Below are 15,735 nucleotides of genomic sequence, written 5' to 3' on the forward strand. Positions count from 1 at the left end.
GGGGGAGTGCGGGAGATCTCACGCAGCCCGAGCGGTCCGGACTGACCTGGATGCCCTGGCAGATTGGTGTGGTGTGTCTCAGGGGCACAGGCACGTCTTTGCACGCCGAAGGTCCCAGGCTTGATCCCCAGCATCTCCGGGCAGGTGGGTCAGGTGGGGGTGTGTGTGACGGGAAACAATGAGGCCCCTGGAGAGTCCCCTCCTCCGCCAGTCTGATGGGCCAGTGGTCTGCTCTGGGATCAGGCAGCTTCCTGAGAGGCTGGCATTTCAGAACTCGGCCAGCACCAGGGTGGGAGGGTGGGTGGGGTGTCCAGGACAGTGCTGGGCAGAACAGGCCATCTAGTTTAGGTGCCCCCTGGGGGTCTCTTTGTGCTGCGAATTGTGGCCACAGACTGACCGGACTCAGCCTTGGTGGAAGTGAAGTGGGATGGATGGGGCTTTTTTCTCTGTGGCTGTCAGTTCTTGTGCTTGGAGGGTGTTTGTGACCTTTTCCGGCTCTCCAGTTGTTGTTTTTCTGGCCTTGTAGAGGTATGCCCAACAGGTCCCTCTCCTTGGCTACCGGTCCCCCTGGCCTGGCATCAGAGGGCTCTCTTCTGGAGCCCCGTGGGGCACAGGGGGGGGGGGAGCCTGGCGTGGCGGGACAGAGGAGACCCGCGTCCTGATGTAGCATCCTCCTATGTGCCCTTAGGGCTGACCTGTTTGGCGGCATTCTGAAGCGATGGGCCATGCTCGGAAAATTCCAAGCCAGAAACAAAGCAAGAAGGGTTTTGCCTTGCAGTAGCAGCTTCAGCTCTGTGTGTTGAAATGTGGGGCGCTGAGCGAAAGTGAGCAGGGCGAGGGGTCTGGCCAGCCAGCTGCTGTGCCAGTAGCTTGTCTCTGGGCAGGTCCCTGGGTCCCATGGTGGGCCCCCCAGTACTGGCTCTGCTCCCTCACGCTACCCCAGCCCTGGGTGGAACGCCTCCCTCCGCGTGTGGACAGCCAGAGGTGTTTGGCTCACCCTCAGGCCATTACCCAAGGGTTTTTTGGGGGGAGCTGTAGCGGTCTGCCAGAGTTCCTGCTCTCTTTCCGTCCTGGCAAGGCAAGCGGCTAGAGCAGTGCAGCAGGCCGGGCGTTCCGTCCAAAGGGAGAGGAAAGTTTCAGCGAGGTTCCTGCGCCACTTTGAGAGGGTAAAAACTGGGCTGGAATTCTCCCTGCCGCCTGACGAGAGAGATGCATTTATTCATGTCCCATTTTTCTCCCCACAGTCAGGACTCAAAGTGGCTCAGAACTTTGTACTCTCCTCCTCCTCCTCCTCCTTTTCTTGCAACAACAACCCTGGGAGGTTGGCCAGGTGGTCAGTTTGCGATGGGCACAGGGTCATGCATTGAGCTTTCACGGTGGACGTGGGAATTTGAGCCCAGGGCCCTTGTCCACCTGTATCCCAAACATCGGGAGATCCTTTCTCCTGGGAAGTCCCCACTGGACATCTGTCCAAGTCCAAAGGAGCTGCCTTCTTTCCAGCGGAGCCGGGGAGGGGGAGCCGAGGCTTTCCTGGCGAGGGGCTTGCTGGGGTGAGCACGGGAGGGGAGAGGGGAGAGGAGGCTGGGGCCTGAGAATGGAGCAGCCTCTCTCCAGACCTGAGCGGCATTTGGAATGAGGGAGTCTTCTCCAAAGGAAGCCAGGGGGGCGGGGAAGCTGCAGGTAGAGGGGGCTGGGGAAAGTCCTGCAGCCGAAGGGAGAAGGGACCGTCCCTGGGCTTTGCCAAGGGCCTGGAGCTTCGGGGGCTGTGGTGCTTCCCCCCGCCTTCTCCTGGCACGGGATGGGAACGGCTACTCTTAGTCAGGCGGTGCTTTTGACTGGACAGGGCTGAGGCCTAGGACTCCTTGCGGTCTCGGGCCCCGGTCCTCATTCGTGAGGGGGCCGGGATTGAATCGGTTCATTTGCTCTCAGTAGAATCGCACACCACCGGGAGGGCTTGCCAGGCCGAAGCCAGGGCTATTTCTGTACCTCTGGTCTGGGGCACCTCCTGCACGCCAGAGTGCCCAGCCTTTCTCCAACGCGCAGGGAAGGAGAGGGCTGGGCAGAGCACCAGCTGTGCCCAGGGCTGAGGGGGCTGCTCTGAAGAATGTCTCCCTGTGCTGCCTTGCCCACCCCTCCCCTTTCAGGATGCTGGCCGGCCCGTTCCGTTTCCCGTGCTTTTCTCCCTCTGATTCAGCCGGGCTTAGTGGGGTGCCAAGAGCGCCACGCGCACCTGGCCCACCGCCACGGCTCCGGGGGCCGTCCTTCCCTGATGGCTTTGCAAGCCCTTATTGCGCGTTCAGTCTCGAGGAGTGAGCCCGCGGCTCTCGGGCCTTCAGGACAGGGTCTGCCTTCTCACGTCCAGGCCCACTTCCAGGGCAGGGCTCCTCACGTGAACACATGAAGCGGCCTTGTACTGAACCGGACAGCCTGTCCGTCACGGTCAGGGTCGTCCGCTCAGACTGGCAGGGGCTCTCCAGAGTCGCAGGCTGAAGTCTTTCACATCACCTGACCTTTCCAACGGCACGCGCTGGGGGTCGAATCTGGGACCTCCTGCGTGCCAAGCAGAGGCTCTACCACCAAGCCATGGTCCCTCCTCCAGGAATGATGGATCAGTCCATGCTTTTTTGGGGGGGGATGCCTTGTGAAGGTGCTGCCGTTCCCTCTGGGGTGATGCCGCAGCCTTGGGCATTTCCTCGGGTGCTGTTTTCCCCGCCTTCCTCCTGCCTGTGCCCTGGAGGATCAAGGAAGGGGCGTGTAACTTCAGTGACCTTGTCAGAAAGTAGCTTTGGGCTCACATCTGGTGGCCAGCTGTGCGGCAGGGCTTACAGGGAGGCAGGCTCCCCCGGGGCCCGCCTTGTGCCCCTCCCAGAGAAGAAAGGGCCAGTCCTACCCAGCGTCTCCCCCCCCCACTGCTCTCCGCAAGGAGGGGGACAGATTAAAGCGCAGGGAGAGGAGCGTAATCCCCAGATCAGTGCCCCTCCTGGAGGCTAATCTCAAACACTGGCGCTGGCATTTCTGCCGCTGGGCTGGCTGTGAAGCCGGCGGGTGATTAGGAGGAGGGAGGCTTTGCTTAACCGGATCAGGGCGTGCTCCCTGGCCTCCTGCTTGGGCGGCTGGCAAACACTGCCAGAGTGGAGCCCCAGGGCTTTGCCGTAGGAGCCGAGCAGGCCTTTGAGCCTCGGGGAGCCGTGAGGGAGGCCTGCCCTTGGGCGCCTGGAGACTCCGCTGGGCTGTGAATAACGGGGTGCGTGGCCAACCCCTCTTGAGCCCTTGTAGTGGGGACAGCCCTTCATCTGCCGGGTGGGGTTTCAAGGGAAAAGGAGACGGTGGCTGTGAGTGGGGTGGGACTCTTAGAAGCTCCCTGAAATCTGTGGGGCGTGATAGCCAGGTGATGAAGAAGGAGAAGAGGAAGAGATTGGATTTATACCCCGCCCTTTCACTCGGAGTCTCAGAGCGGCTGACAAACTCCTTTCCCTTCCCCTCCCCACAACAGACACCCTGTGAGGTGGGTGGGGCTGAGAGAGCTCTGACAGAAACTGCTCTTTTTCAAGGACAGCTGTGCCAGAGCTTGTGACTGACCCAAGGTCACATCAGCAGGTGCAAGTGGAGGAGTGGGAAAACAAACCCGGTTCTCCCAGATTAGAGTCTGCGCACTTAACCACTACGCCAAACTGGCTCTCCAGGTGTGGGGCTGGGCTGCTGTCCCTGTCGCTGGCCAGGAGGCAGGGCAGATCTGTTGGCCTAAAACTTCGCATTGTCCGGGGGGGGGGGGGGGGTTTTGAGGCGGGGAGGGGTCATCTGGACACACTGCCTGCCGCCTGGTCACAGAGACAGCAGAAAAGCCCGCGTGGCGGCCCGGTCCCTTCAGCCTCTGAGATGGCTGGTTGGTTCTCTCATGTCGGAGAGAGGCAGAGCGTATGTGGCCGCTCTTGAATGGGGCCTTCGGGAGGGCTGTTTCCCCAGCCTCGAAATGGAATGAATGAGCCACTTGTGGATTGGCGACTGCTCCTGCCGCTGTGTGTTTTGTGGCTTAATTTACGGCCAGTGTCCTTGGGCACGGAGGAGTCTCTCGCTCTTGTCTGCCGGCCTGCTGCTAGAGTCACACCCGAGCCCTTGCCAGGAGGTGGCCCACCCCGTCAGGCTCTTTGCTGGTGCATCGGTGCAGGCCCACGGAGCGCCAGCACCCCTCCGAGGGAGAGCGCACGGGGTGGGAGGGGGGTGGGTGTTCAAGGGCTCCTCGTTTCTTGCCTTTTAGGGCTAAAAACCGGTTTGTGCTTGGCTCTGGGAGTGATTAAGACACGAGAGGAGGCAGACAGACCCGTGGACTGTTCATGAGGGGGCCCCTGGGGCGCTGCCCTTCTCTGCCCTGGTTGGGTCCAGGCCAGGCCGAAGCGTGAACTGCTCCTGTGCTTGCTCCTTGAAGCTCTGCAGGATGCTGTTGCTAAATGGGGGGGGGGGCACACAGTGTGGTGTAGTTCTCCCTCCCTCCCTCCCTCCCCTTTGGGTAGCTTTGTCCTTTTATGGCTCTGATGTGATAGGTTGGTTTGTTAGCATAGCAGTCGTATGTGTGGGAGCCCTGCTGAATGGTGGCCAGTTATCTTGGCCCGATAAAGCTGGCCACCACCCGAGGTGGCGTGACTCATCCTGCAGGGAGGAGGGGCTTGCCGGGTCAGTTTCAGTGACAGGTGCCGAGTCCTTTTGGCTAGCTGGCTGCTGCTAGATTGTGTGGGGCGGGGTGGTGACCAGGACTGTGTGGATGGGAGGGGATGTCCACATGGCTTGAAAAGCAGGTTGCCAGCAGCTAGTCCGGACACATCCTGCAACTAGAGATAATTCCGTGTTGTGTTTGGGGCGGGGGGAGGGCAGCTGTTGGCCTAGAGGTCTGTTGCTAGAAGCCTGCTGTGTTTGGGTGTTGAATACGGCTGTGGGCTGTAGGTGCTGCTCCTTGGCATGGAGCAAGCGTCAGAGTTGCGTCAGACTCTGGGAAGTAGTGGGTCTACATTCGGCTTCTCGTCCCAAGCCAGTTGCTACTGAACACATGCACAGCCAGCTCAGAACTGAGGTGGGGTTCAGATGAGGTGCCTTTTTGGACCTGGATCCCGAGAAGTTAGCCATGTTAGTCTGTTGCTGCAAAATAGTAAAAAGCCCAGTCGCACCGTTGAGACTAACAGACTTTATTGTAGCTTAACGGGGACAGCAAAGGATGAGAGGGTCAGACAGTGTCATAGATGCAACAAACATGAAATTGGGCAAACTTCAGAGGACGGCGGAAGACAGGAGGGCCTGGCATGATCTGGTCCATGGGGTTGCGAAGAGTTGGACTCAACTGTGCGACTGAACAACAACCACAAGCTTTCGGTGCATCTGACAAAGAGACCTGTGTTTCTCAAAAGCTTATGCTACAATAAAGTTTGTTAAAGGTGCAACAGGACTTTTTACTGTTTTTCTGGACCTGTGGTGCATTTTCTGCATAGAAAAAAAAGAGCCCTGCTAGATCAGACCGGTGAAGGTCCATCCAGTCCGGCATCCTGGTTACACAGTGGCCAACCAGTTGCCCTGGAGGGCCCACAAATAGTGTTTAGGGGAATTCCCCTGATGCTGCCTTCTCCCACAGGGTTTCAGAGGTTTGCTGCTTCTGAGCGTGTCTTCATGAATCTGTCCTGATCCTCTTTTAAAGCATTTGTTCTTGTGGCCTTCACCACGGGTAATGGGCAGTGAATTCCACACTTTAATTACTCGTTAAATAGAGAAGTATTGTTTTTTGTGTAGCCTGACTCTGTTGTTCATCGGCTTCATTGCATGCACCAGAGTGCTAGCATTACAAGAGGAGGAGGAAAGGTTAGCTCCACCCAGGGGTCATTTTGTAGAAAAAGAGGTGCCAGAGCTCATTAGCATAACTCATTAGCATAACTTATTTGCATATGCCACACCCCCTGACGTCACTGGAAGTGTGTCGGAAGGCAACACCCACCGCTCAGGCTCTGCTGGACTGTTTTGGATTGCTAGCTATTGGGGGGGGGGACGTGCAGATCTGTCCTCACAGAGGAGGGAGAGCTTGTACCTGAATACAACTTGGTCTTAAAGGTGCCACTGGACTGTTTTGGACCCGGGGAGCCGGGGGAACTCTGCAACTTACCTGGCTGCTTCTTGCTCTGACTGAGGGCTGCTGGGAGCAGGGGGTGGGGCTTGTTGCATGTGCCCGTCCCCTGGGCTCTTCAATGCCAGAGCTCTGCTCCTGTGTGCTCCTGCAGGAAATGACCCCTGGCTCCACCCACTTTCTCTACCCTATGCATAATATTATAAACTTCTGTCACATTCCCCCACGAGCCATCTTTCTTTCTGAGCCAAGCCGTCTCAGACTCCCCTGCCCTTCCTCATGCGAAAGGCGCTCCAGGCGCCTCGTCATCCCGATTGCCATCTTTGTGTACTTTTTCCAGCTCTGCAGTGTCCCTTTTGAGACAGGGTGAGCAGAACTGCAGGTGGTATTCCAAATGAGGCTGCACCATAACTTTGTATAAGGCCATTTGCGATACTGGACATTTTATTTTCAGCCTGTTTCCTAATAATTCCTACAGTAGAGTCTGCCGCCACACACTGAGTAAGCATTTTCATTGAGCTATCTGATGACAGTCCCGAGATCTCTTTCACTGCCTGTCTCAGCCTGTTCAGACCCCATCGGTGTATCTGTAAAGTTAGGATATTTTGTTCCAGTAAGCATCGGTGTGTGTTCAGGGCATAGCCCTTTGGTGGGTCTCACTCTTTTCTGTCTGATTGGGCAAAAGGAGTCTCCACTGGAGGTGCAGAATCACCCAGGTGGAATTTCTCACCTGTGCTCATTAATATATACATGAGGCGGCTGAATGAGATTGTCCAGAGTTTTGCAGTAGGGTGTCATCAGTATGCAGGTGACACCAAGTTCTAGATTTCATTATCTTCACTTCCCGTTGCATCCGTCTTGGCTCTGCACCGGTGCTCTGAAGCTGTGGTCAGGTGGCGAAGGCAGAGCAAACGGAAGCTGAATCCAGAGAAGACAGAGGTAATGCTGGTTGGAAAGGCTGATATTCGAGAAAGACGGTGCCTACTTGTCCTGGATGGAGTAACGTTGGCTTTATCAGAGCAGGTGCAGGTTTGAAAAGCAGGTTCCCGAGGGTGGCCAGGAGTGCCTTCTGTCAGCTGCATCTGCTCTGCCAAATCTGGCCTTGCTGATCCGCGCTTATGTAACCTCAAGGTTGGATTACTGCAACTCGGTCTACATGGGGCTGCCCTTGAAGACAACCTGGAAACTATGACCAGTCCAGAATGCAGAACTACCGTCAGGGGCTGGCTGCCAAGAATGTGTTAATTTTGAAACAGCGACATTGGCTGCCAGTCTGTTTCCAAGTTCAGTTCAAGGTGCTGGTTGTGACCTTTAATGCACAACCTTGGCCCCACATATTTGAAGGACCGTCTCCTTCCACGTGTCCCTGTGCGCCAACTATTTATTTATTTATTATTTTAATTTATAGCCCGCCCTCCCCGCAAGCGGGCTCAGGGCGGCTCACAAATAGGGCACATGCCAGTACATAAAACAAGTTGAAAACACAGCATAAGAACAGTCATTTATAATCTTTCAAAGTGCTCTGGATGTTTCAATCAGTCTTCAATAAAAAGATGGCGTCTTAAAGATGGTACTCCCAGTTCAGTGGTATCAGCTCCACGCATCGCTGTCGTTCACTCCTCCCAGGGCTGGTTGACAATGATGGTAAAGATGGTGGTAGTGGCAGCTCCTACTTAAAAGCCTGGCGGAAGAACTCCGTCTTGCAGGCCCTGCGTACCTGCGCAAGGTCCCGCAGGGCCCAGATCTCCTCCAGGAGTTCATTCCACCAGGTAGGAGCCACCACCGAAAAAGCCCTGGCCCTGGTTGCAGCAAACCTGGCCTCCTTGGGGCCTGGGGTCACCAGGAGATGTTGCGTCCCCGACCGTAGTGCTCGTTGGGGAAACTATGGTGGTCAGGTAGCCATCTGTCGGCCATCTCATCACTCAGGGTGGCCTCTCTGGCACCAAGCAGAGCCCAGGGCCTTTTTCGTCGTGGCTGCAGCTCTGTGGCCGGGGCTCCCTGAGGAGGGGAGAGGGCCCCCCCCATCCTTGGGGGCCTGCCTGCTTGCCTGGGCTTTTGAGGGGGTCTGAATGGCAGGCCTCTTTTGCAGGGGGAGGGCGGGAGAGGTTTGGGGTCTGCTGTTTTATTTTTTGGGGGGGGTTGCTAGGGATGTTTTAACTGTTGTTGTAAGCTGCATTGAACCATGAGGAAATGGAGGGGGGTATAAATAAATCACTTTAGACTTTCCCACATTGAATTTCATTTACTAGGCTGCTGCCCACTCCCCCAGTGTGGAGAGACCCTGCTGCAGCTCCTCACAATCCACCTTGGTTTTCGCCATCCCCAGAAACTTGGCCACAACACTGCATCATTTATGAACAAATTAAGTAGCGCTGTGCCAAATACCAAGACTTTTGGGAGGCCACGGCTCGCTTCCCTCCATTGCAAGAACTGTCCATTTATTCCTGCTCTTGGTTCCCTGTTGCTTAAACAATGACCTGTCCTCTCATCTCACAATTGCTAAGCGTACAGAGGGGTCTTTGGTACTTTGTTGAAAGCTTTTTACAAGTACAAGGGTGTGGTCTCTATTTGATCACCCTCGTCCACGTGCCTTGTTAGCCTGCTTGAAGAACTCCAGCCCTTTGCAGAAGCCAAGCTGGTTTTCCCTCAGCAGGCCTTGTCCCTCAGTGTGCTTAATGATTCTGTCTTTAATAAGTTTCTGCCCATCTACCTGGGGCAGATGTTAGGATAATTTGACTTTAATTCCCTGGATCCCTTCTGGATGCCTTTTTAAAAATCAAGGCTGCCAGTCATCCAGCACAGAGGCTGGTTTCGATGAGGTGACGGAGACTGGCTTGGCTCCCACCATGAAGTTAAGGGAACTTAAGAGCCTGTAAGTGTTCTTAAAGAGAGGGTGGCAGATTTCACTGACTGGTCACTCCCACAGTAGCTCACTTAGACCCCTGAAATTCTGTCAGCTACCTAGGGAGGTGGTGAGCTCCCCCTCCCTGGCAGTCTTTAAGCAGCGGCTGGACAAACATTTGTTTGCTTGATCCTGCATTGAGCCGGGGGTTGGGCTAGATGGCCTGTATGGTCCCTCCAAAACTCAGTGATGATTCTGTGTTCTGGGCCATCACGGGACCTTCATGAGCAATATAGCTGGGGTTGGTGGTCTATAGGGGGAAGGGGGAATAAGTAAAAACAGCTGCCCCTTAAGTTTTCCTAATGTGCTTGGATCCAGGACACTGGTTAGTAGACCAATATTTCCACATTGGATTTCCCCAAAACTCTTGGTTGTAAGCCATCCAGAGCTACTGGTTTTCCATTTCCATGATAGACCTGGAACCTCATCTCTCATCACCACAATTTCACCCAGTTCTTTGGATGCCCTCTGCAAAAACAGTGGCCCCTATAGGAGGGTGTGCTTACATTGTCTGCCGTGCAAACTGGCACCAAGAATCCATGCCGTTTCTCTGCCATTTCCCTGTCCTCAAGCAGCCCTTTTGTTTCTTGGTAATCCCTGTCTGGTTTTGAAGAAGTGCCTGTTGTTTGTCTTGAGGTTTTTAGCCACCTACTCCTTGTCTTTGGGGCTTTGATGAGATAATGAAGGTCAGGAAGACCCGACGGGTTCACGCAGCCACCTGGAATGGAGACGGCCAAAGCGGGTCCCTGGCTTCCGCCTGGGGCGGGTCATGCCTCCAGATTCAGGCTGCAAGCCGATCTCGGCTATTTCAAACTCGTGCCCACAATTTAATAGGGATCGTTTTACACTTGCCAGAGGAAACGGAGAAGGCATTTCCTTTGAGCGGACTTGCTCCGGAGGTAGACCAGAGGACAGCTGGTTATGTAACCGGGGGGGGGGGGGGCCCCCCCCCGGGGGGGCGAGGCCCGGGTCTTTCCACAGGAGCCCACTCCAGCCACGAGCGCTGGGCAAGCCCTCTGTGCCCTTTTTTGTGCCCGAGGGCAGCTGAGCTCCCAGGGTTTCATGCCCCCGCCCTCTTTTCTGATTCTGTCCCGTGGCCCTCTCTCTGCACGTGTCTCTCTCGCTGCGAGGAAATGTGCTGGTTCCAGAGGTGAGCCATGCTGGCCTGCAGTAGCCCAGCTAGATCAGAGTCCAAGCGCACCTGAGAGGCCAACCGGAGCTTCACGGTGCCAGCCTCCGAGAGTCAAACGCTCCCTTTATCAGACACAGCAGTTCCGGACTTTGGCACTGCAGGGTGCCATGGAAACCCCCTTGCGTGGTCAGAGAGTGATTCGGATGTGGAATGCACTGCCAGGGGGTGTCGTGACGGCCACAGGAATAAACGGCTTTCAAAGGGGATTAGATAGATTCATGGAGGATATTAGTGATTACTAGCCATGGTGGCTGAGGGGAACCTCCATGTTTAGAGGCAGTCAGCCTCTGAATCCCAGAGCCAGGAGGCCACATCAGGGGAAGGCCTCGGCCTCTGAGTCCTGTTAGTTGTCCAGAGGAACTGGCTGGGCACTGTGTGAGACGGGATGCCGGACTGGATGGACCACTGGGGTTCTTATCGGGGTAGGCCTCAGCCTCCGTGCCCCGTTGTTGGCCGTCCAGAGGAACTGGTTGGGCACTGTGTGAGACGGGATGCTGGACTGGATGGACCACTGGGGTTCTTATCGGGGTAGGCCTCAGCCTCCATGCCCTGTTGTTGGCCGTCCAGAGGAACTGGTTGGGCACTGTGTGAGACGGGATCACTGCTCTGCCCCAGCAGGGCTGTTCTTATGTCAGGTGAGGGAGTGGGGTTGAAGGTCAGCAGAGCAGGTCCTGCTTTTCAGGAAGCCGAGAACCGTCTGCCCTTCACCAAGCGGTATAGAGGCCTGCGGAATGTGGGCAGCCTGTCTCCCAGGGCCTCCGCTGCCCAGCCTCCGTCCTTGGAAAGGGATTTTTCTGTTCTCCCTGCCGTGCCTGGCTTGGACGGAGCGGTGCCAGGCAGGCTCAGCCTAGAGAGCAGGGCTGCAGCATTGGCAGAAGGTGGCGTGTATTGAACGGGTGGCGCTGGCACCCGAAGGGGTTGGCTCTCTTGGGGAGGGGGCTGGCTTCAGTCCAGCCTTTGTGGTGCTGCTCCCCCCCTTCCCCTTGGGCTCCTGGTGATGTGTGTGATGCGGGCTCTCAAATGGGACAGGTTGCCTCTCTGTGTTGGGGGTCTTGCCTGCAGCATTGGAAGCCACCTGAACCTCTCCTCCTCACAGCCTCCTTCTCTGGGCAGGTCCTTGGCGGGGGCAGCTCCTGTGTAACGGGGGGGGGGGTCTGTGATGCAAAGGAACTGGGGAGGTCGGGATGCAGGAAGGGGTCCCTTGGGGAGGGTCTGCCGTGACAGGGAAGCCCTAGCCTCCTTGGGGCCTTGCTTCCCCCGTGGCTGAGGGGTGCCAGCCTGGCGCCGTTTGCCTTCATAGGAGCCGAGCGCATACCTGGCCAGGCAAGCTGGAGGGAGGGGGGCCTGGGGTGTGGACTTCTGGCTCTGAGTGCGAATGCTGCCTGGCTCCTGCAGAAGAGCAGAAATCCCAGAGTCGATGGTGCTGCGAGACTGTCGTAGCCCGGCAGTGTCAGGGAGAATTAGTGGTTTGTGGATACCCAGCTGCTGGGCAGACTTTGGGAGCGGGGTTGGAATTGTCCAGCCACACACACACACCCACACACACAGTGGCTGCATCCTGGCTTGTAGGCTGGAAGAGGGCTCAGCCAGCCTGCGGGAATGCCCTGCTGGGCCTGTTCCCAAGGAGGTGCTTGGCCGTGGCCCAGTGGAAGAGCCTCTGCCTGGCACGCAGAAGGTCGCAGGTTCAATCCCCGGCGGCATCTCCAGTTAAAAGGACCAGGCAGTGGGTGATGGGAAAGACCTTCTTCTGCCTGAGATCCTGGAGAGCGTCTACCAGTCAGACTACGGACTGTGGCTCAGTGGAAGAGCCTCTACTAAGTGTGCAGGAGATCCCAGTTCAATCCCTGGCAGACTCTCCGGTTCAAAGGACCAGGGAGGTGGTGATGGGAAAGACCCTCTTCTGCCTGAGGCCCTGGAGAGCTGCTGGGGCTCTGAGTCGGCAGTACTGACCTTGGTGGACGTGCGTGTGTGTGTGTGTCTGATTCAGTGTCAGGCAGCCGCATATAATGTTAGCGTCGGAAGGGACCTTGGAGGTCATCTAGTCCAACCCCCTGCACTTTGCAGGAGCAGAGCCGAAAGACAGCCCTACGACGTACCCAAAGCTTGCCAAGCTTGAAAGCCTGGCTGGGCTGTCTTGGGGTGGGGCTGCCTGCCTTTGGTGGGGGCCACAGGGCAGGTGGGGAGGCTCCCCAGGGAAAAGCGAATGCCCTCCCCACTCCGCCTGCATGACCTGTGGGAGGAGAGTCTCTTTCTAGAGGGGGTGCTGATTGATTGAACTGCCCAATGGCAGGGGCTGCAGGCTTCCATGCTGAGCTGAGAGGCATCCCTGGGGGTAGATTTGTGGGGCGGCAGCCACTGGGCGGGACTCTGTGCCCATGCCCTCGTCCTGAGCGACCAGTGCCTGGCACCCGGCTTGCAGCCCCAGGGACGGGAGGTCCCCTTTCTGCCCCCTCCCACCCACGCACCCGGGCCTGCCAGCTTCCTCCTCTTTCCTGCAGCTTGCCTTTCCCAGGCCCTCAAGCGTTGGAGCGGGAAGGGGCCGGAGAGGGTGAGGCTTAATCTGGCCCCGAACCAGCCCTTCCCTGCCGTGTTTTCAGTTGGGGAAGAGTCTTCTTGTGATGCGTGGAGCTCCAGCACAGATTCCTTTTTCCTGTGGAATAAATGTGTTTGCCGCTTTCCCCTGGGCAGCACGAGGGGGAAGAGGAAATGCGCTCTGTCTCAACAGGCGGGCTGAGTGTCAGCACCTGGCGGGGAGGCGGTGTCAGCGGAACAGCTAGCGTTGAGTCCAGCAGCACCCTAGAGACCCACAGGAGCTTTCGAGCGGAGAAGCTCCATGCTTTGGTGTCGTGGGTTAAGTGCGCGGACTCTAATTTGGGAGAACCGGGTTTGATTCCCCACTCCCCCACTTGCAGCTGCTGGATGACCTTGGGCAAGCCACAAGTTCTCTCAGAGCTGTTCTCTCAAGGGCAGTTTTCCAGAGAGCTCTCTCAGCCCCACCTATCTCACAGGGTGTCTGTTGTGGGGAGGGGAAGGGGAAGGAGTTTGTAAGCCACTCTGTGTGAAGGGCGGGACATAAATCCAATCTCTTCTCTTCTTCTTCTTCCCCTGCCCCAGTAAGCATTGGTTGTCCTTGTTGTGCCCAAGGTGCCCCTCGACCCCGGTGGCCCTTTGTCCTTTTGGTTTCCTCTGGACTCTCAGGGGCCTTCACAGCGCTGGGAGAGCAGCGTGATCATTGCTGCTGTAGGGGCTCCCCCCCGTGCGCACCCTAACGACGCCTCTCCCCTTGACTGTGCTCCTAGTGAAGTACATGCGGGAGGCCACCCCCTACATCAGGAAGCTGTCGCTGGTCTCAGGTTGGTTGTCCTCGTTGTGTCCAAGGTGCCCCTTGACCCCAGTGGCCCTTTGTCCTTTTGGTTTCCTCTGTGGCCACGTCTCCTGGCCGCTGGACTCTCAGAGGCCTTCACAGCGCTGGGAGATCAGCGTGATCATTGCTGCTGTAGGGCCCCCCCCCAGCCCCCCGTGTGCACCCTAACGACGCCTCTCCCCTTGACTGTGCTCCTAGTGAAGTACATGCGGGAGGCCACCCCCTACATCAGGAAGCTTTCGCTGGTCTCAGACCTGCCGTGGGAGGGGGCCGCTCCCCAGTCGCCCAGCCTCAGCAGCAGCGAGGACTCCGGCTCCCCGAAGCACTTCAGCCTGGCCAAGGACCGCAAAGTGATCCCCCTGAAGATGTGCTACGCTGCCCGGAACCTGAGCATGCCGGACCTGGAGAACAGGTGAGCCGGGAGGGGAGGCGAGGCGAGGCGGGTCTGGGTCTTCGTGGCAGACTAGCGGCATCGCCGACAGGCCCTCAGCTTTTGTCCCACTGCCGGTCCGTCTGCCCTGCAGGGGTTCTTTTGCTGTCCCACCGAGGAGAGATGCCCAGCCCCCCACACACACACACTGTTCGGCCTGGCAGGCCCTGCGCCCTCTGTGTGTGTTGCCCAGACAAAGGCAAGCCCTGCACATTGCGGAACCTGAGCATGCCGGACCTGGAGAACAGGTGAGCCGGGAGGGGAGGGGAGGGGAGGCGGGCCTGGGTCTTCGTGGCAGACTAGCGGCACGGATGCCGACAGGCCCTCAGCTTTTGTCCCGCTGCCGGTCCGTCTGCCCTGCAGGGGTTCTTTTGCTGTCCCACCGAGGAGAGATGCCCAGCCCCCCACACACACACACTGTTCGGCCTGGCAGGCCCTGCGCCCTCTGTGTGTGTTGCCCAGACAAAGGCAAGCCCTGCACATTGGCGAGGATTATGTAAATTTGTGGAGGGGTCACGTGAGGGATAGGAGCTGGGAGCTGGGCAGCCCTCCTGTGGCCTGGGAGGGAGAACTTGGGCGGCCGAAGCTCCTCCTAGGGGAAGCCGCGGACCCCTCTCTGTGTGCCCCTGGGCGAGGCAGGCTGCAGAGGACGCGGGCGCCCTGAAGAGCCCTGCGGGAGGAGGCGGGGTGACAAGGCAGGGTGACAAGGCAGGGGTGGTTTTGCAGCTGAAGAGCTCCAGGCCTTGCTGGAAGTCAGTTGAGAGAGAAGCGAGGGTGTCCCAGGGGGCTTCCAAGGCCCCCAGCCCCAGATCCCAGGCCGCCATGGACCCTGCTCTGTCAGTGGCTGTCCTTAAAAAGGGAGACGTAGCCTCCCTCGTTGAAGGCGGGGGGGGGGCTCTGTCCTGGGAGGAATGGCACCCATGTGTTCCGCCTGTGGCTTCTGGCCGACTGCTGCTGGGGGAGGGCAGCGGCCCAGAGGGGCCCCGAGCCAGGCCGCCAGGCAGCCCCCGCCTTGCCCCCTTTGGGAGTCCGGCCCCTGCTTGCTTTGGGCGTGCACAGGATGTGAGCCTGATCCACCCGCTGGCTGCTCTCCCTCCACAAGGAAGAGATGGAATCTGGCCCCCAGCCAGCCCTGGACAAGCTGCAGGGAGAGGAAGCCTCGGCTCATCCACCGATTCCGCCTCGGAGTGTCGGGTTTCAGCGGCCGAGGGGGAGGGGGGGACTGTCGGGCTCTGCGGGCCCTCTTGCCCCCCCCTCGGGCCCAGGAAGAGTGAGCGGGCAGGCTGGCCTCAGGAGCCTTGTGCAGAGCAGTATCTGGACCCAGGAAAGGGGGCTCTGCACAGGGTAGGACCCAGTGGGACCCCACCCCGGAACCGCAGAGCAGGCTGAGCTCCCGCCCCCCACGTCTCAGCTGGGCTGTGCAGCGATGGCTGAGTTTGGACGGGGCCCACGGCTGGGGGCTGCAGCTCAGCGGTCCTGCTGGGCGGAACTAGCCGGCAGTGTTGTTGTCGGCGTCGCCGTGTGCCCAACCCAGGCGCAGGGGCAATGGTGGGCATTTGGTTCCAGAAGACCCCGGGCTGCAAAGGAGTTCTGAGGCCTGCTAGGCCACCTTAGCTTCTGCTTTGCGCCCCCCCAGCGGAGTCCAGCCCCTCCCTGTGGCAGCCCAACTGGGATTGCACGGGGCTTTGATGGGGGGGGGGAGAGGAGGAGCAGTGGTTTCCACCCCGACTTGCGTTCCAGCTGCAGCCCT

At 58.3% G+C, this 15,735-nt stretch overlaps 1 protein-coding gene across 1 annotated transcript in view; it reads left to right on the top strand.

The window, feature by feature from the left end:
* SNTB2 (syntrophin beta 2) overlaps window positions 1-15,735 on the top strand; it is a 28,036-nt gene that overhangs the window by 3,273 nt on the left and 9,028 nt on the right. Inside the window, exons 3-4 of the mRNA XM_015406697.1 lie at window positions 13,491-13,544; window positions 13,808-13,967. Coding sequence (XP_015262183.1) covers window positions 13,491-13,544; window positions 13,808-13,967 — 214 coding nt within the window. The remainder of the gene's footprint in view (window positions 1-13,490; window positions 13,545-13,807; window positions 13,968-15,735) is intronic.

Source organism: Gekko japonicus, unplaced genomic scaffold (assembly GCF_001447785.1).
Source record: "Gekko japonicus isolate JY-2015 unplaced genomic scaffold, Gekko_japonicus_V1.1 scaffold386, whole genome shotgun sequence".
Lineage (NCBI taxonomy): Eukaryota > Metazoa > Chordata > Lepidosauria > Squamata > Gekkonidae > Gekko > Gekko japonicus.